The sequence below is a fragment of the Sminthopsis crassicaudata genome, chromosome X (genome assembly GCF_048593235.1).
Source record: "Sminthopsis crassicaudata isolate SCR6 chromosome X, ASM4859323v1, whole genome shotgun sequence".
NCBI lineage: Eukaryota > Metazoa > Chordata > Mammalia > Dasyuromorphia > Dasyuridae > Sminthopsis > Sminthopsis crassicaudata.
In genome coordinates, this window is record NC_133623.1 from 89,141,416 (window position 1) to 89,163,215 (window position 21,800).

General features: G+C 35.5%; 1 protein-coding gene across 1 annotated transcript; it reads right to left on the reverse strand.

Annotated features, from left to right (window-relative positions):
• Nucleotides 1–6,264: 6,264 nt before the first annotated feature.
• LOC141549094 (transcriptional repressor CTCFL-like) lies at nt 6,265–21,063 on the reverse strand. Its single transcript, XM_074278414.1, is given in 10 exon segments — nt 6,265–6,419; nt 8,759–8,885; nt 11,315–11,497; nt 12,607–12,790; nt 14,931–15,084; nt 16,354–16,474; nt 16,768–16,901; nt 17,842–18,012; nt 20,016–20,253; nt 20,572–21,063. Coding segments are annotated over 10 exon segments (1,959 nt in total).
• Nucleotides 21,064–21,800: the final 737 nt, after the last annotated feature.

Below are 21,800 nucleotides of genomic sequence, written 5' to 3' on the forward strand. Positions count from 1 at the left end.
GAAGAGAAGAGAAGAGAAGAGAAGAGAAGAGAAGAGAAGAGAAGAGAAGAGAAGAGAAGAGAAGAGAAGAGAAGAGAAGAGAAGAGAAGAAGTGCATGCTGCAAGGGCGGGACAGACAGCGGGGTGAGGGGAAAGGTGTTGTCTTGGGTGCTCTCCCCAAGGGCTCCATTTAACCACCGTACATATTTGCCCACTTCCGGCTTGTATTGACTGCCTTTTATTTATAGTTGTTTTCCTTTCCTTTTCCATTAGCTTTAAAATAATAACCCTAAATTCCCAGTTACAAGTAAGACCTTTTTAAACAGTCTTTTTAAACGCTGCGTTCCAAAATCTCTTCCTCCCTCAGCCCCTCCCCGCTCTTTGGGAAGACAAGCAGTTTGACAGAGATGATTGACGGCGTGCAAAATATTTCCACGTTAGCCGTGCTGCAGAAGCAAACTTAAAACAGGTAAAGAAAAGAAGGAGCCGCCACCAATCTACTGTTGGACTTCATGCCTTCTGCCTATGAACCGGAGCAGCATTGTTCTTTGTGGGTCCTTTGTGATCGTCTAGAATTTTGGAGAACGGCTGAGCCGTTCCCAGGCGATCATCATACAGTATGCTGATACCGTGTACAGTGTATTCTTCTAGGTCTGCCCAGTTCACTTTGCCTGAGGTCCTGATAGTCTCAACAGGCATTACCAAAATCACCCTGCTCCTCCTTCCTTATGCCGCATTTGTATTCCATCCCAATCTTAGACCACCACTTGTTGAGCTCTCTCCCCGTTGATGGACGGGCCCTCACTTTCCGAACCATTGCCAGCACCAGAACAGCCGCTATAAATGCTTGTGTATCAACAAGCTCATTTCCCTTTTCTTTCATCTCTTTGGGATGCAGACCTGGCAGGGGTATTCCTACGTCAAAGGTGGTGCATACTTTTATGCTTTGGGAGGCGTACTTTCAAATTATTCTTTGGGATGGCGGAACTAGCTCAATCTCCGAGGATGATGCATTAGGGTCCTGCCTTTTCCCCATCCATCCCAGCATTTCTCCTTTTCTTTTTCTGGCATTTGAGTCAGTCTCCTAGGTGTCCAGTGGTATCTCAGAAATTTTTCAATGTGCATTCCTTTAGGGGTTACTCACTTCCACCATTTTTCTCAAGTCCCTCTTGATTTCTTTGCTCAATCTCCCCATCGCCATCTTTTGAGTGCTTATCAGCTCAAGAAGGCTTCTTCTGTTTAAAATTTAGCTCAATTCCCTATATCCTGTGGAAATGAGGACTATATCAGAGAAACTTCTTACCAAACCTGTGCCCAGGTTCTTGCTTTTGCTGTATTTTGTTTCTGCAAAAGCTTTCCGTTTCATGTAACTTCAATCCATTTTTCTTGGGCAATCTTATATTTTGTTTGCCCATAAGGTGTTTTCTTACCCATAGATTGGGTAGGTACATTTTCCCACATTCCTCTAACTTATTTATGATATCACTCTTTTTTGGTCTGAATCATTGGTCCATGTTGATATCCACCTTGGTACACGGTATGGAAGGCTGGCTTATACCTCATTTCTGCCACAGACTCTCCAGTTTTCTTGGCAATTTCTTTCAAAAGCTGAGTCGCTTCCCCCCCCCCCCAAACCCTGTATCTTTGGGTTATCACGTACTAGATCGATTCAGCCAGTCACTGCTGTGTAGCGTGTACCTAATTTACCCCTGCTGATCAAGCAGACCACTCTATTTCTTAGGCAGTAATAGACTGCCCTAGGGCAGCTAGGTGGTGCCTTGGATGGAGTGTTGGGCATGGAGTCAGAAAGACTTCACCTTCACCTTAGATGCTTATCACTTGCTCCTTCCTAGTCACATCACTAAACCCTGTTTGCCTCCGTTTCCTCATCAGTAACCGAATCTAGAGAAGGAAATGGCAAAACCTTGTAGCACCTCTGCCAGGAAAACCCCAGTAAACATGAGAAAGGCCTGAAAGTAGCTGAACCACAATGCCGAATTGGGATGATGATGGCCGCTTTTTCATACAGTTTGAAATCTGGAACCGCTTGGCTTTTTCTTTCATTGCTTCCCTTGATATGCTTGCCATTTGTTCTTGCACATGAACTTCATTATTTTTCTAGTTCCATAAGATTATTTTTGGTGGTTTGAAAGATATCGTCCTAAATACATACATTTGATAGAATTGTCATTTTATGCATATTGGCTTAGTCTGCCCATGAGTATTAACATTTCACCATTTGTATGAATCTGTTTTTCTGTGAAAGAGGTTTTGTAAATGCTATACTTTGAGATTGTCTTGGCAGGTAAACTCCCAAATAGTGAAGTTGTTTTAAGTGGAATTCATTTTATTGTTTCTTCTTGCTGGGTTTTGGCGGTAAGGTATAGATTCCCCAAACTTAGAACTTTTTGCTTTTGAAACACATGATTTCTCTACCTATTTGCTCCTACGAATTATATTCAAGTCTGTTTTGCTCATCTACTCTTTTGTTTCTTAACCTGTTCCAGACACTTTTTATAATTACTTCTTTATAATATAATTTTAGATCTGGTACTAATTAACCCCCATCCTTTATCTTTATTTTTTCAGTAGTTACTATGATATACTTGAACTTTTGTTACTTTTATGTGATTTTATCATTTTATTCCAACTCATTAAAAGCATTTTGGGTGATTTAATTGGAATGACATTGAATGTATAGTTTAAACAAAGTCTCCAATGTATTGTATTGGCCCCACCTACTCAACCTAATTAATGAAATCTGATTTTATTTGTAGAAGCATTTTTTTTAAAAAAACAATTTTGTTCAGATGCTACTCAGATTTGGGGGGGGCAAGTGTGCTCCCAGATATCTTATAGCTGTGTAGAGATATTTTTAAGGCTTTATTTGTGATATATAGGAATGCTGATGAATTAAGTGTATTTACATTATATCTGGCTACTTTGCTAAAAATTACCAATTGTTTGAATTAACTTATTAACTGAATCTTTAAGTATTGAATGGGTATGTCACCTTATTTTGCAAAAGGAGGAAATTTTATTACTTCATCTCTTATTCTGATTCTTTCTATTTCTTTTGCTTCTCTTATTGCTAATTGCTAAGATTTCTACTGTAATATTGAATAATATTAGTCATCATGGGCATCTCTGTTTCATACCTGATTTTATTGGCAAAGCTGATTCGTATTAGGAATAATGCTTGCTGATGGCTTTGGGTTTTTTTATTTAAGGATCAACTTATTTAAGGATAAATCCATTTGTGCATATACATTCAAGTGCTCTTCATAGACGTTTATATTGTACTCTATTAAAAGATTTTATGCATATATTATTATAATCATTGATTTTGTTTTTTTTATTATAATATAATCAATAGTTAATAAATTTCTCTATGTTTATCCATCCCTTCATTCCTGGTATTAAGGTTATTTGGTCATAATGTACAATCTTTGTAGTACAAGTTAAATGTTGATACATTATTTGGAAAAATTATTTGAAGATCTGGCAATCATCTAGTTAAAAATTGGGCATAGAGAAATATTTTGAACCATTTACCAAGACAAGGTCTGAGTGAATACCTAATTTTGATATAAAGGGAAATATTGCGAAAAATTTGAAGAACATGCATTTATTGTCTATCAGACTTATGCATAGGCAAACTCATGAGTACAAAAGTGATGGGGTCTTCAGTGTTAAGTGTGGTCAGTAGAGGAATGGATCTCTGAGGTGGGCAAGGAAAAGACTTTGATAGAAATCCTATTGGCTCCATGGAACCCCCTCTGGACAGATGATCAAGTCTGAAATCGAAGGTATGTCCAATATGAGAGAAAATATTTTAAAAGCTTCATTATGGAGTAGGTGCGTATAGCATAGGCAAAGTGAAAGAATCAGTGGGCGCTCAACAGAATGAATCATTTTGAGGGAATGTAAGCATTTTAATGGAAAACATTCAGAAACAGCATTTGAATCACTTGAAAGTAAAGGAGAAAATTCTTTCAATTATAAACAAATGCGCTGTTAAATTTTGGGTAAAATATTTCAGTGACAAACCTGAAACTAAGTAAAACAGGTTGTTAACAAAATAAAATCGCAAGGTATCAAGTCAACTTAAAATGCAACCTTTATTCAATTAAAGTTTTTTCATACACTTGTGATTTTAGAAAAAGACAGTAATTTATGCAAGATTTGTCTCTTTTCTAGAGTTATTTAGTGCTAGGCATCAAAACTATTTTAAGTCCAATCATTCCAGAGGCAGGCCATTAACCCAACATTCAAAACTCAATCACAGTAAAACTCAACAGATACTTCTCTTTGAAATTAATATAGATGTTGTTGTCTCTTTGGTTCTTCATATATAACTAGACTTACTGTTCTTACTGAAACAAACAAATAATGATACAAAGTGCTAAGATTTTTCGGTAACTTTCCATCATCAGTAACACAAAAAGCCAAACTTATCAAGTGGGTACAGTTTTTGATGTTAAAAAAAGATTTTTCCTTTGGAGGAAAGATCTGTCATTGTTTCCCACCCCAAATTCAGTATATGATGACAGGAACAAATTCAAGAAGTCTCTAGATCAAAAGGAATATCTGCATGGAAAGTGAAAGTTTGTCAGATAGATATTTTCCATGCAAACACAGGATTAGGTAGTTATAAATGTATATATATATTCATAATGTTCATATTCTTTTTATTTTATTTTAATTTTTTCTCAGTATTTTGGTTTTCTTCAGACACAGCATTGGTTTTTAAAACTTTTTTTTTTCATTATCTGCTTCTTAATTTATTGTCTTTGGAGGTCTCAAAATGCCACTTGAATATTTTTCAGCGCAAACATTTTAAACTTTCTAGTAATATGAAATGTAACAAGGCGTTCTTTCTGGATGTCATGGCTACCTTCCCTGTCTAAACAACTTTTTCTAAAGTCAGTATTCATATTACCAAAAGGAAGCATCACATTTTTTATGCAAAATGAACCATTTTAAAGGGAAATAATTCATGAGTTTTTTTAAAGGCATCTCATTGGAGTTATTTGAAGTAATACCAAGATTTGAGAAGTTACTCATATAATAAAATGATTGTCATAATAGCAGAGACCTGACTGCAAAATTTAAATTCATTTGAATTAATTTTCCAATATATGTTAAAGTGTGTAGAGCTTCTGTATTTGGAACATCTCAGAACTTGAACTGACTTCTCAGTGACTCTCAAATATTGAAAAGATGGGCTTAAACATGCTAAAAATACTTGTTCCATGAAGGAAAAAAGAAAAAATTTCGCTCATCATAAATAAATATAATCGTTAATTTGAAACAAATGATATAACAAGTCTCATGCCATGAGAAAATAGGTCCAATATTCCCATGTCAAAAACACAAATTTAAAATACAATATCTTTCTCACAAATAGGTAGTTTCATGACTATAATGAATGTTGTTCACTTTGCCAATTACCTTTGGAAATATAAACTTCCTTGAATAGCAATATGAATAACAATAGACATGAATTGATGTAGCAATAGATGATAGCTAGGCTATCTCATATTAAATTTAGGGAAGTTTTGCATCTGTCTTAAACATAACTAACAGATAATAAAAATTCTAAAAAGTAAATATCTTGATTGTATTTTTTATCGATTTCTAGACTAGTTCTTATTATTTCTCATTGCATATGGAGTCATTTTTCAGGTTATTTCATAACAGGAATTCAAACTTCTAGGTAGGTAAAATAAGTCAAATAAAATCATTGTTACTAAAAGTTTTAGTTTAAGGATCATGTGAGTGTCAGCTTTTAAGCAAGAGGTCTAGAATTTTTCTAAGTAATATACGTTTAAACAGGATGAATTATTTCAAATACTGTGAATTCATATATTTAAATAAACAGAAAAAATTCTGTTTTTGACTACCGGCTACCATAAGATCACATTTAATGTAATCTGCCTTTAAAAGGGCAACATTATTACAAAGAGTATCATCCTTCCTTATTTATAAATTGCTGATATCCTAACCTGGATTGGGTTAATACCTTTACAGTTAAGATGCTCTGACTCAGAATTGTAAGCCCTTTAACAAAATTCATATGAACTGAAATAACTTCTATAGTTTTCTAAACACCTTTTTCTACCCTAGTAAATATGCAAATCTAAGTACCACTAAAAACATTTTTAAAGTTCTTTACAATAAATTTTCTTAAACATGCATTCATACTGTGTTTAGAATTACTCCAAAAGAAACAAAATAATTGAAAATGAGGAACTAAAAGGAAATGCAAAATTTAAAACTGCATCACTTTTCCATCATGTTGAGGATCATTTCCAAAGTAATTTCTGTTTGTGGTTCTTCAACATCAGTTGTTGTCCCACATACAACAGGAACCATTTCATTTGTCGCATTCTCTATGTTTAGAGTAGAAATATCTTCAATTGGCATCTGCTCAATAACTTTATATGAAAAAAAGAGCAAAATAAGCATTAGCAATGAAACATTAAAATCAGAATTTACAAACTGCAAATGTATAAAATTGTGCTGAAATGTAACTTGATCTGTAGCATAAAATCAAATATTTTAGAGCATTAATCCATAATGATGGTATAATAAAGACACTTCCGTTTTTTTCCCCTGTATTGATATGGTTGTTTTAGGCAACAAAAAGATATATTTTGAAGACCAACTGAGTATTTCATTGGCTCTTTTTACTCCAAATCAAAAATGTATTCTAGCAAACAAATATTTTATTTCATTTATCTCATAACTATCTAAATTATTCTTTCTAAACAGTTTTATTTCTGTTAGAAACAGGACACAAATAGTATCATTAAAAAAGCTGCTATGATCCATTTCTCTACTACTTCTGGTTTGTCTGCTCAATCAATCAGTGTTTACTGTGTTCCTTTCACATTCAAGGCATTATCTTAGGTGGTATGAAGCATATGAAGTAACAGATTTTTTTGTTCCCAATCACAGCAAACTTAAACCTTAAAATGAGGATTTTTAAAAAATCATTCCAAATATTTGTACTAGTAACTATTATTCATACTATTTGATACACTTTCTTGTTGGCCATGAACATCCAAGGGAATACTCTGCTGCTACAAACATTAGAAGGAAGAACAGCTTTAATTTAAAATCAAATGGGGCTTTAAAAAAATGTTAATAATTTATATCTATGAGTGTGTTTTAAATTTGTTTCGAAATCCTGTTAAAAAAAAAAGTGAAAAAAAAAAGTGACTAGTGACTTAATCTTCCCAAGAGGTCTAGCAATAGTTAGGCTATTTAAGACAAGTATGCCAAAAAGCACAATGTTCTCTTCTCACCAGTGGAATAAAGTAGAAGCATTAGATAATAATGTGAATAAAATGAGAAAGCATCAACAATGAAATGAAGCTTCTGAATTCCATTGTTCAAAATAATTTCATCAATTTTATGCTTTGCTCTGGTACTAAAGGCTAACATGAATTTATCACGGTTAGTAGCGTACTCCTTTAACAAAAATGAAAAGTAGCCAAAATGGGAAGACAGGCATTTGGCATATGTGTTCTGGATTTGGAGGCATGAAAAGCCAAGTTCAGAATCCATGACAATTGTTAATTGTGTACATTTAGCCAAATCATTTAGCTTTCCTGAGGCTCAGTTTGATTAATTTCTTACCTATTGGGCAGCTTGAAATGCAAATAATACTAAAATTGATCTTTTACATGAATCACTTTGGAACTTTATTTTAATTTTTTGCTTTGAGACTCTTCATGTTTTTTTCTTATTTATCCCAATACTTTGATTCATACTAAAAGATACTAATGTTCAATTAAATCCTGAATATATATTCAAAATGAGCTAATAATGTCATAACATTCCTATCTTATTTGTCACACATATTTTTGCCTTTTATTGTCTCCATCTGAAGAAATTTTGGAGATTCACAAGTAGTCTGAAAATGGGAAAATAAATATGAACTGAGATGTACCTTTTGTCTATTTATAAAATATTTCCAATCTTAATAAGTATCAACAGTCAAGATCAGCAGTTACTAGATTCTAACTCTAAGCTTAACAAAAATGTGTTGTTATCAAGTGTCTAAGCCACAACAACAAAAATTTTAGGGCCTTTTATTAATTACATCAATCTTTAAACTTTAAACATTTTGCTAATTTTTATTTGTATTAGGATTTTTAATTGTAAGAAATTACCAGAAGGTGCTTGCATTTCCAAATTTACTTATTGTATCAAAAATATTTGGTTATTATACCCAAATATACATTTATTACTCAAATCAATATCCACAGTATTTTGGTAAAAATTGTGTATATATTGCTCATTATTTAAATAAAAGAAAAAAATTAAAAGTATATCTGCAATTGTAATACTTTATAGAAATAAACAAATATTTACTCAGGATGCTTTTCTGCATTTTTTCTGCATAGAGTATGAATATTAGGACATCTGAAGTGTACATTATAATTTACTGATTATACCTAGAATATTATTATTTCATAATCCCTGTTATGATAATTAAAAATATTCATTAGATGCAATGAAATGATTTAGGAAAGCCACAGAGTAGCAGTATAATTTGAAATAATGCATTTTCCTATTTGTATTTCCTGTGATGTATTTAATATCTGAGGAAACAAAATATATGGTTTTAATCAATTACTAAAAGCTAGTAGAAATGGTCCAAATTTCTGGGGAAATAAAAAACCAAACTCTACCCTATAAGGCCAGAGAATCTGCACTATTATCCTTCATCTCATGAATTTCCTGTGGCTCTTGAAACAGTGTTTACCTTCTTCCCTTGCACCTTGTCCTGGGCCCTTTTGTTTTTTCTCGTTATTTTTTCTTCCATTTGCTGATAGAACAACAGCCTTTCCTCTCACCACTTCACAATGCTCAGAATGTTTGCGCATATTATTCTGTTGGTAAAAGGTTTCAGACTCAGTATAATGAAAGAACTAATATTTTAGTAAAATACTTGTGATGTAAGGCATTAATACTGAGAAAACACTGAGCCAAATCTTCCTTTCGCCACTTGTACAATTAAAGATGATGCTATTTATTAGTAGGGATATTTTCATCCATGTACAGCTAAATGCTTCATGGTTTTGTAGAATTAACAGAATTATGCAGATCCTGTAGAAATGAAACTTTGCCTATTAAGAATTTTCAGTTCACCTAAAATAGCATTTGCTTAAATGTTCAATCATAGACTTGTTGAATAAATCCTGTTAGGAAAAGGAGAAAGTAAAGTCAAACTTAAAGAACTGTGAATGTGCAGGAGGAATAAGAAGAAATTGCTATCATTTGATAAAACAACATAATGTGTATCAAGATAAGACTTTGTTGCTAAGAAGGCAGAACAATATACCATTTAGGCCAGCCACCTCATTTTAAGAGTTGGTGAAGCTGAGGCCCAAAGAAGGTCAGCTCTTTGCCCAAAGTCACAAGAATGATGAATGGCACAGCTCAGACTTAATTCAAACTCTCTGAATCTTACCATTCTCTCCACTAGGTCATGATACCTTCTTAGACATAAATTTCTCCAAGCCTCTGAATTTGCAGGACAGAAAATGAGACCCAGTGAAGAATGACTTGCTCAAGATTACACAGTTTTTTAGTAGGATGGCCATGATTTAAATACATTTCTCCATACTCTTAGTCCAGTACTCTGGTACTGCTGATAAAAATTACATAGAAAATTCTAAGCATATTCAATTTTAGTTTAATGGAAGCATATTCAAATTTAGTTTATTGGAAGTACTAGTGCTCATTTCTAAATTTCTAAATATTCTACATTTCTTCTTTGCCCAACCGGATATATTAGTTTTAATGCGAGATTATACTTCTTTCTTTTTCATTTCATTTCTTGTTCTTTTTTTTTTTAATTTGTTAAAATTAATTTTATAATTATAACTTTTTTTGACAGTACATATGCATGGGTAATGTTTTACAACATTATCCCTTGCACTCACTTCTGTTCAGAATTTTCCCCTCCTTCCCTCCACCCCCTCCCCTAGATGGCAGGCAGTCCCATACATGTTAAATGTGTTTTAGTATATCCTAGATACAATACATGAGTGCAGAACCGAATTTCTTGCTGCACAGGAAGAATTGGATTCAGAACGGAAAAATAACCTGGGAAGAAAAACAAAAATGTAAACAGTTTACACTCATTTAACTTCTCTGGGTGTATCTGATCCATCATTGATCAACTGGAACTGAATTAGATCTTCTTCTTGTTGAAGATATCCATTTCCATCAGAATACATCCTCACACAGTGGTGTTGTTGAAGTGGGTTATACTTCTTTCTAACCCTGAGTTTTCCATCCAAAATTATTTTAAGGAAAAATAAGCAAAAAGCATGTGGTAGTTCTGGATGGAGTCAGACTGAACAACTGTCAGAACAGTCTCATAAAATAAATATGTAAAATATTTAAATAAACATTTAAATAGAAAGTAAAGATTTTGGGAATTCTGAAAGCTTTTCAGCAATTGACATAGATGTCATCAACATTTAGAGTGCTATGTGCACATCACTTTAGAGTGATGATTCATGTCAAATTTCTATTTTTAATCTAAACTTTGGACACAGTGTTCCAACTGGATGGAATCAATAACGGGAAAAAAAGAACATAAGCACATGCCACAATAATCCATCCATAGCATCACCTTTGGAAACAGGAAAACCACTGAAAAAACACAGAAGCTGCCCCAAACTGGTGAAATGGTGGAACAAGATATGGTGGGTGAATATAATGGAATATTATGTTGCATGAAATTAAGAATAAGAGAACCTGCTGCAGAATGAAGAACTTAGATCCAGGAAACAATGCATACAACTACAACAATAATATAAATGAAAACAACACTGAAACCCATTAGAAATTAGATTAAATACAATTACTAATACTCATTCTAAAAGGTCATTGATGGGACATTTCCCTCCCTTAAGTAAACAGGCACCAGACTGAGTGGGAAATGCAGCATGTCTTGTCTGACTTAATTGCTGCATCAGTTGTTTTGAATTGACTATTTTTCTTTGTGGAGAGGGAGAAAACGATAGGAAGAATGCAATCACTGAGCAGTATCTTGTAACAAACAAAAAGGATCAAAAAATATCGCAAACGTTAAAAGCAACAAAAGAAGAATAAAAATGATCTTATAATTACATTTTAAAGTATTAAAAGTGTCTAAGTTGTGTGCCTTGGAACAATAAAGGCATAATACATGTGCTTAGTGACTTGCAAAGCTTTAGCAATAGAGAAAAGTTGGTTTCTAATACAATTCTCATCTCTATCACAACAGAATCTTTCTAGAATTAACTGTCTTTGTAAATTAACTTACCAATCGTGAAAAACCTTTACCACAATTAGGACATTCATGAACAGGAGGAACAGACGTTTCTTCGTGGTGTTTCTTGAAATGAACTTTCAGAAGTTGTTTCTGCCTGAAACTTTTGTTGCAGGAAAGGCAGGTAAATGGTTTCTCTCCTGTGTGGATACGTTTATGTATAGTCATGTGCTGTGCCTGGAAAGAAAAAAAGCCAAGTAAGCAAAAACCCTAAAACAGAAGTCATACTATGCATTATATTTTAAATGAATTGTTCTCTCTTAAAGAACTTAAAGAGTGGTCAGTAGTAGATAGCATATCCTCAATAAATATTTGGTTGATTGCAATTTTGAAAGATCTCAGAAAAATCTCCCCTAAAAAGACTGAGTTGCACACAAAATATTGTAAAAAAAAAAAAAAAGTATCTGCAGGTATCTATTTTCTCCTTGCCCTCGAACAATTAACCACACAGATTATATATGATATCTGGTCATTTCATTACTTGCTGATTTTCTAGATTTCTACACACTGTCCTGTAATGGAACCTCATATTAATGGTTTGCCCTGCAAAAATAAGTTATGAGTTTGAATGTTAATTATCATATTTATACTTACATGGATTTTATTGCTAACATGAACATGCACCTTAATAAATGCTATGATGATGCTGAACTGGTCAAATTTATTCTATTCTAAATTTTTAAAGGTTTACGACAAATAATTTTTAAAACATCCCAATAAACAAATTCTACCTAATACATCTGGTAAAAAAAGTTGTAAAGGAGTTTACAAAATCCACACAGTAGCTAAACAAAGGCAAGGGACTGAGTCAAAACTCTGGTGAATAGTAATCTCCAGGCAGGAGCCATAAATCCAATTCTGACACGTTGGGGGGATAGGACCACAAATTCTAAAATGCTGGCAGTTAAGAAAGTGTCTGGCTAGAAACTGAATGTCTGGATTGCCCCTTTTTGAGTTTACACATTGGCAATTTACAACATTAGAGTTACATCACTATTTATGAACCACAGGCGGGTTGGGTTTGTAAGTAAGGCTATTGAGACAGTACAACTAAGGAAATTGAGGGAGGACCAATTAGGGAAACTGAGGCAGAAGCAATATAGGGAAACTGACTTAGGACAATAAAAGAAAAGTGTGGTACAACACAGTATTCTGAAATTGTACTTTAAAAACAGGAGGGGTTCAGTAAGATCCTAAAAATTCCAGGAACACCTGCAGCATTCTATCAGTTAAAATACACAATTGCCACGTCTTCCAGAACTTCCATACACTCACACAGAAAATACCTGTTTGCAGGCATAACTGCAGACATCACATTTGAACGGTTTTTCATTTCTGTGAGTTTTCTCGTGCTGGATGAGAGGGTAGCGTTCGTGGAATACAGCGGTGCAGTAACGGCATTTCATCTCTGTAGCACTATAGGAATGCAGGTTTCGCAAATGGACACCTAAAAGCATTTAACAGAACAACCTTGTACCTATCAGCTCCCAATAAGATTGGTCATTCTTTGCTTCTCTGAGGAAGCCATCTACTAAAATCTCACTTCAGTAACACTCATCCCTAGAGAATGCAATTTACTGTTAGGATAATATATTATTGTTTGCTGACTGTAGAACCAGGGGATGGTTTTAAAGATAGTTTTTCATATACTCTCCCCCTTCTAAAGAAACCAGGTTGCATTCTTCTATTTTCAAATTTAAGAACACATTTGGAAATGGTTAGTTCACATTCTCGGGATTCAAGCACTAAGAATACAAGAATACTACAAGTAAACACCACTTCAGGTGTCTCTTGTCATTGATAGGTTTATCAAGACCCAATTAAGCAAGTTTATTGTGATTTCTGCTCAATTGAATCAGGCTTTTGTACATGACAATTCAGCTACACTCTCTGTGACAAACCAAAGAAAAAGCTGATAATTGCATCCCACTGATGCTGACTCCTGCTTATGCAAATATCTTCTGTTAAGAATACCACAATTTGCAAGCCAATTGGCTAGGGCAAACACACCAACTTACTTTGGGAAGTATGGAATACAGTTATTCCATATATGATTTTGCTTTGTATGATTTGGTGAAGCTATTGAGGTTAAGGGAGGTGCTCAGAATCAGACAGCTAGAAAGAGTTAAATGTCTGAGGCCACATTTGAACTCAGATCCTCCTTAATCCGGGGTTGGGATTCTCTCCACCGTGCCATCTAGCTGCTGCTGGAATGATTTTTTTTCTTTTCTTTTCTTTTCTTTTTTCTTTTTTTTTTCTTTTCTTTTCTGAGGCAATTGGGGATAATTGACTTGTTCAGGGTCACACAGCTAGATAGCGTTAAGTGTCTAAAGTTAGATTTGAACTTAAGTCCTCCTGAGGTCAGAGCTGGCTCTTGGAATGAATTTTTCTAGAGTTTGTTACATAAATCCATGTTTGGGACAAAAAGCCCTACCCAAAATGACTACTACAGAGATCACTCATAGAAAGCAGAATTATTTAATAGAATCTCGAGATGCAGACCCCATCCTGGTATGTGAGACAGATTTCACAGCAAGATAGGGCCAGAGCCTTAAATATGCTTATAGCTTTTAGACTTTTCAGACAAAGAACCTCCAAAGTCCCGCCCTCTGTATGTTGTGATTGGTCACCTAAGCCTGTATTAGCCTATTGGGTCAGTGGAATGTAGCAGACAGGGTGATATACAGGTTCTTTGGCCATGTATATATATTTAATCCCTTCTTGGGACAATGGACTGTAGTCTAGACCTTAACTAAAATCACATGACTCCACATAAGCTGAAACCGATACCTATACTCTTGATCTACTTTATGCTACAATATAGGCTTAACCTGTAAGTTGTTCACCTTTCCACACACATGCTATTTTATGTTAATAGCCTCTTCATGTAACAATAAGCTAAAGTAAAAATTTCCTTTTTTGGCAGCCATTAATCTATTAGAAGCAGGGAGAATTATCAGTACCCCGATTTGGGCAAGAAATCAAAGAGATACTTGGGAACAAGAGATTTGAATCTTTCAAGAGAAATATAAGCTATACTCTAAAACTCCTGTCATAGCATTAGTTAATTGTTTTCAGCTCTAATTACAGAAGTTCTGAACCCTGATCTTTATGAGCTCCAACTTCCACAAATTGAGTCATAGCAAAGATCTAATGATTCAAATGAAAGTTTTCAATTCCTTCAAGTTGATTGCTGGACTTAAATATTAATTCAAAAATCTGCAAAACCAATGGGAAGGAGAATGCTATTGTAGAGGTCACTGGTTCAGAAGTCAAACCAGCTATCTGATCTTCTGTTTCCCAGTTCCCAGCCTTGTGCATGTCAATCAAGGGCTCTTAGCCTCAGTATCCTCATCTGTACAAGGTAGAGAGAACAAGGCCCTGCCTACCTTCAAGGCTTTTACAGAAACCCAGCAAAGCAACTCTATGTGACACAGCTTTGACACTCAGCTCTACAAACATGAGATCACTGTGTGATGGACATGTACTTGTCACTGTAGCCACGAGGGGGCACCAGATCACATTGGAAAAAATACTTCTAGCAGCTAAGACAAATCAACACATGTGAGAAGGAAAATCAATGTACGGGGTGACTGAAACCATCAACTACTCCCGTAGGTCGACTTTTCTTGTAATGAGCGTAGCACAGTGAGGACACTGATATTTGGGGGCGTTTTCACTATGTTTCTGTTGTATATGTAATTTCAAGTAACCACTCTGGCTGAATCTGGAAGAGCAGATGGAGCATTCATAAGGTTTTTCACCTATGAGTCAGGATGAGAGATGAAACAGATGTGTCTGGGTTAAATGGGTCCAGTAAAACTGCCTACCATTTCACAAAGCAGGGAAGGAAAGACAGGAGGGAGAAATCACATCTGGAACTCGACACACCAAAAAAGTTAAAATAATTTCAACATATAATAGGGGAAAAGCAAAATATTTTAAAAATAAATAAATGGCTCTAGTACAATTAGAGACACATTGTGGTCCAATGCACACAAGCAATTCAAACAAAGAGCTAAGAAAATTCTACTTCTGTTAAATATGCAAGACACTAAAAATACAAAATCAAAGTAACTTTAAACCCCCCCACCTCAAGGAAGTTATAAGGATTCAATATAAGTAAATTCAAGATAATTTTTAGGGTGGGAGGAGACAAATGCAGGAGATAAAGAGAAATGAAGACAAGCTTCATGAAAGGCATGAGGCCAGTTTCTATCTGAATTTTGTTTATTCCTTTGTTCCTTAGCCGAACTATTCATTTGAGTCCCTTTCTGAAGTGCTAGCTACCTAATTAACTCAGATGACTTCAGTTAAACAAAATGAATATATATTTGGACTTGAAAGGGATCTTAGCAGTCCAGTACAATCCTGTCAAACAAAGGATCTAGGGGACTATTGGAAAAAGGAAGCTATTTTATATGGTTTTTCATCCACTAAATAATAGTCAGAGCTCCAAAAATGTTACCTAATTAAAGTTAATGGATTTATTTTTGGAAATTTTATTTTAAGTATTACAACAATTCATTAAAGGAAACAAAAGACAATGAAACAAAAATTCAGAAAAGACCATGTTGTAGTCTTCCATAAGTATACCTTAAACACAAATTCCTAGGGACATGTGACTGTTCTTGATGTTTAGTAAAACTTATACATGTTAAAATCTCAGTATCAAACTTTAAGATTCAGGATATACTTTTGCAGCATAAATAACTTGAGATTTGGAAAGACAATTGGTACCCAGAGGATTTGAGTTCAAATCTCAGCCATGTTATTTGTGTGACCTTTGATAAATCCTTTGAATTCTCTGGGCCATTTTGTCCTCTTCTCCAAAGTTAAAATATTGTACTAGTTCAATTATACGATCCCCTTTAGCTCCAAATATATGTTCTGTAATAATTCTATACTCTTTATATAAATTCCAAAATTCTACTGTAAAATACAATTGTTCCATTACTAATCTGTAATTATCCCTGACTATCACATTTGAACATGGAGGTACTTGGGCCACTTCAATACAAAAAAGCATTTACCTGAATGAGATGTCATGTGTCTTTTCAGGTTAAAGATATCTTTGCTGGCATAGTTACAGAAATCACAGGGAAAAGGGCGTTCTCCCGTATGTGAACGCATGTGACGTTTCAATTTGCTTGCCTAATACACAAGTGAAAGATATAAAAAGAGAAACGTTGTTGTAACACCAAAAAGTGGAAAAAAATAAACAATTGCCAGGCTTTAAAATATCTAGTAATTTATTGAAAATGGCTTAGTATTTTTTGTATCAATTGTTTTTTAAAGGTGTTTTTAGACTAGATATGTAAGTCACCATTTTGATAGACATTACTATTCAAAATTAAAAGAAGAGTGACTACAATTTCTTGCAAGATAATATCAGACTTTAACCATGTGAAAAGTAAGTATTTCGGAGCATCTAGAACTGCACTTACTTCTACACTAGCATAGTTGCACATTGAACACTTAAATGGTTTCTCATGAGTATGTTTATAACGCCTGTGTCGCACAAGTTCACCACTCGTCACAAATGCCATTTCACAGTCGCTGCATTTATATGGTCTGGTGCCTGTAAAAGACAATTTTTTTTAACTTTAAAATTTTGTGAATGAAGCTTACTCGTTACGTTTCCCAGCAAAAAAATCAAAGATATGAAGATATGTCAGGCCTGGACAAAGAACATTTAAGGAAATGGATGATTAAAAAGACCACATTTAGGCGTCTGCAATTAACTTCAGGTGGTTTCATTCTGGGATGACTGATTTTCACATTTAAAAAAACAGAAATATTTAAAATCATGCCACTATTACCTCTTGGCTCCTTCCCTTATTAATTCCCACAGTGAGAAAAGAGTATCTTGATGACTTTATGATTCAAGTATTTAGTTTCAAGCTTGATTTGATACTGAAGGAGTATGTTGGCACATTCTGCAAATTTGATTCAATTTTGTGAGTGTCAAGTCATAAACTATTAGACATCTCCTACAAAGGTACATAGGTATTCCTCTATTCTCTTCTCTCCCAGGATGAATCTCCCTTTTCAACTTTGTCTCTCCTGAACATGTATAATTAACCACCTCTTTAATTACACTCCTCTTTAATATGGCAGCATCCCACTCTTACAGGTCTTAAATCTTTTCACCCACTTAAAAGCCATTTTCCCTTCTTTCCTTCTTGTCCCCTTTACCTCAACAGCTACTCATACTTATTGACTTAAGTTACAACCACTTTCCAAATACAGGATTTTGGGTTAATCAGGAAGTATTAATTACCTATGTGATATTTTTGGATAATTTTGATAATTATTTGCAAATATGTAATTAGAGTATGTTACTCATCCTTTGGCTTTGTTTGAAATGGTTCATGCTGAGACCCACCTTCCTCTCAAACTCTAATCCTATTGCAAGATGCAGTTCTTACTCTACTCATGAAATATGATTCTGTGTAAGAAGATGAAGTTTATTGGATTTTGATAACCATCAAATAAATGTATTTCTCACATTGTTTTACCTGTATGTGTATTTAGATGATTCCGTAGAAGAGTACCAGTACGAAAGGCTTTTGGACACAGATGACACATATGAGGTTTTTCATCAGTGTGAGTTTTCATATGCCGATTCAAACGTGACATTTTGGAAGAGGTGAATTCACAGATTTCACAGTGGAAGGTCCGTTTCATTCCTAGGAGAGAGAAATATTGCATTGACATTCACTTAGAAAAAGTGTTCTTCATTCGTGAAAAATGTGCTTACCCTTGTATTCCATTAAACATATTTAACCTGAAAACTGCTCATTTACATACCTGACAGATGGAAACATATTTAAACAATGAGGGAAGAAAAACCCCATTGTATTGTAGCCACCAAACATGTAAGGATGACTCCTCCAAAACATCAAACTAATTAGGAAATGAATTTACTTAATATTTTGGAATATCTGTGATTTCATCAAAGTGTATACGGTCAAATCTGTGCATGTCCTGAGGGATGTAACTCACAGTACATCAGAGTTTATGATTTCACAGGGTCATGGATTTAAAGGCAGAAGGGACTCCAGAAGCCATCTAGATCAGCCCCTTCATTTTAGATATGAGGCAACTGAGGACAGGGAGTTTCAGTGAAGTGGTCAAGGTGATAGGGCTAGTAATGATCAGAAGTGGGATGAGCAGGTGTTATGGCTAAAAAATATCATTCTCCGATGGGTAATCTTCCAGTGATGAAATTTTCAGACTTAACCTAGTTTTCTGTTACTTAAAACTATAATTTGAATGGTGATCTAAACATACATATCATTAAAATCTTTGCAACTTGTCAGAAGTCATGTTCTGCCAGGATAATCTTTTAAAAAACATCTCTTCTATAACAGGTTGGAACTCTACAATTTGTACTCAATTAAAAATTAATGTGTATTCATTATGCTCCAATTAATCAAATCATCAACACTTAATTATTATTGTGATCTGGAAATAATTCTGAATTCTCAAGGGCCATAACAGCAAAATGTAAACTCTGGCCTATGTTACAGGATTGAAATGTGTCCAAATATGGGTCAAACAAGAGATCACATGTATTATCTCAACACCAGAATAGCTAAACTCAGATAGATTTTACCACCACAGTAATGGCAACCTGCTGACAGTCTTTTTGATCTAATTACTTTATGAAATCATCTATTAGGGGCATGGAAAGGTTTGTGCTCAGCATAGAAGCATTTCTGAAAGTGAAACTGAGGATCTTTAAAGTATTAAAGTAAAACATAAACAATATATTCAAAAGGAATTTTAATTTAAACTAGTTCTCAATCGTGGATAATTGAGAGAATAATTATCTCTAAATTCCAATCTACCAAAATGTCCCAAAACTGCAACCATAAAAATTCTTAATTACTCACCTGTGAAACGAGAGAACAAAAATAACGGATTCCTTCTGATGATACTAACAATGAAAAAATGGAGACCCACTTGTTTTCATTCAGGTTGAAAACAGCAAAATTAAACTTTTTCTGTGACATATGAAAATCACTTTTTAAAAAGAGTTTAGCTTAACATCCCTTAATACCATATACTAATTTAAATGACTTGAGGATACCTACCTTGTTTTCCCATGGAGAAAACACACTAAATAGAAAATAACAATCTAAGCCATGAGGTAGGTCTATAGAACCCCAAATAAGAAGCTACCAATATTACAAAAATGAATGTTTTGATATGTGTGAAACATTGCAGGTGTTAACCTGTGATACATTTTCTGTGCAAATAAGCTCTAGGGTAACATAGAAGGTTGCCTGTGAGAACACATCATCATACATGCATTTCTACTGCAGTTCTAAAGTTAAATCTATATTCAGTTCAAACATTTTTGGCTATTTAAAAATAATTAATTTATTCAAAAATAATTAACTTTCATACTAGCTTTGGAATCAGGAAAACTGTTCAAGTGCAATTTTGGACAAGCAAGGCAGTCAACCTGTGAGTGCTCTGGATAATTCTCTACAAAATAAATGAAAGAAGACTTAGGACTTTTATCCATATTGGAAATTTCCAAAGCGTACATGTCAATGAAAAAAAAGAAACCTTGAGTTAATCAGATATCCATTTGTCATCTGTCATTTGAAGACAATTCAAAATTACCCACTTGTAACAGCACCCACTTTACATGACATGAGATTACTTTAATTTTGCCTACCCTTTGTCGCTGCTTCATCTTTTGCAGGTCGGGAAGCCTCATCAAGGCCTTGCTGTGGTGAATGTATATCTTCATGCTCTTGTGTTTCTGAGTTGGCAGGTAGCAGAATGATTTCTTCCTTTTCTTGGTCTCTGAAGGTTTCAAAATTAACTATTTCTTCTTTTGGATCAGTATATGCTCTCTCTTGCCAGAATTCTTGGGCTCCCCATTCAGCCCCATATATATCTTTGCCTTGATACTAATACAGAAAGATATAGTCATTTACAGAATATCAAACTTGTGCAGATTTAATACATTAACTCTATTTCCCACTCTTAAATGTAAATGAAAATGTAATCATTTCAATGCTAACATGCATCTAAAATATACAAGGAAGCTCTTTATTCACTCTTCATCTCAGGGCATGTACCACATTTATCCCTGAGCACTTTATGTAGATTTGTGTTTTAATTGAAAAAAAACAAAACAATAATGCCATCTTTAATTCTGCAGAGAGTGACTAAAAGTTGTTGCCCTCAAGAGCACTGTACATATATATATAATAAAAGTTTTGTACCTTTAATGATTCTGTGACTTCATGAAAAGGTAAGTCAAGTGTCCATTTATCTAGTTCATCGAAAAAATGAGCATTTTCTTCCCTGATATAATTCTCTATCATCTCCATTTCTCGAAGTGAAAAGAGGTGTTCTGGAATGCTTAGCTCAACACAGCGGGGCAAATTCTGTTGGGGTGTCTCGTTTAACTCGGGCTGGTCATCGATGTATTGCCCCAGCCCTAGCAAGGGTTGTAAACCACTTTCTCCCTGCGGCCCCATGACGTGCATCCCTTCTGCTGGCTGCACCGCCAAGTGGCTCATCTCCGGGTCAGTGTCATCTGTGGTAAAAGGCACCGTCTGCAAGGTGAGTAGGTGCCTCTCATTCTCTTCATCTGAGGGACCCAATTCCAGCTCTCCTTCCACAATCTGGGCTCCAAAGGTCCAGCCATCATCCACAACAGGGCCTGCTCTTTTAGGGAAGCGTGGTGCTGAGCGGGGGGCTTCCGGCCCCATTCTGGAGGCCTATTTCAGGGAAACCAAGAAGGCTCTGTCAGCGGCCACCCGGGCCCGGTGCTTCACCATCTCCCAGGCCTGATCTCGGGCCCCGCCCAGCTGCTGCCCTCCACTCGGAGCCATCACTTTCTTTCTGAAAACCGCAGCCAGTGACCTCCTGTGAAACCCAGGTCAGTGCGGGCCTTTGGCTCCCTGGGCTGGCCCCCGGAGACTGCTGACCCAGGCGGGACAACGACCTTCCTTCCGCAAAGCAGGACTGGCCCCTTGCCTATCCCGCAGAAGGGCTGCTACAACGGCTTTCTGGCCACTGGGGCCCTGCTGCGTTCTGCTGACGGGGGTTGAGCCATAGCCTCCCCGGAAGCAGATATGGCCCGTTGCCTTCTGCTGATCCGGGTTCACACTACCGGTGTTTTTTGTGGTTCTCTGACCACCTTCCGCTAATCCGGGTTCCCCCATAGCCTCCCCGGAATACGATGGGCCCTGCTGCCTTCCGCTAATCGGGGTTCCCCCAATGGTGTCGAAGGTCCCGCCGCTTCCGCTGAGGATTCGCTCATTGCCTCCCTCTAACAAAACATGGCCTGCTGCCTTCTGCTCGCTGGGTGTCGCCAGGATGGGGTTTGAGGTGCTCGCGCACGAGCTTCCGCTACCGGGAGCCCGCCCGGGCCTTCATTAGGCCCCTTGTTAACTCGTGCTGGGGTTGCCCTGGCACTAACCAAAGCGGGGTCCCGTTGCATTCC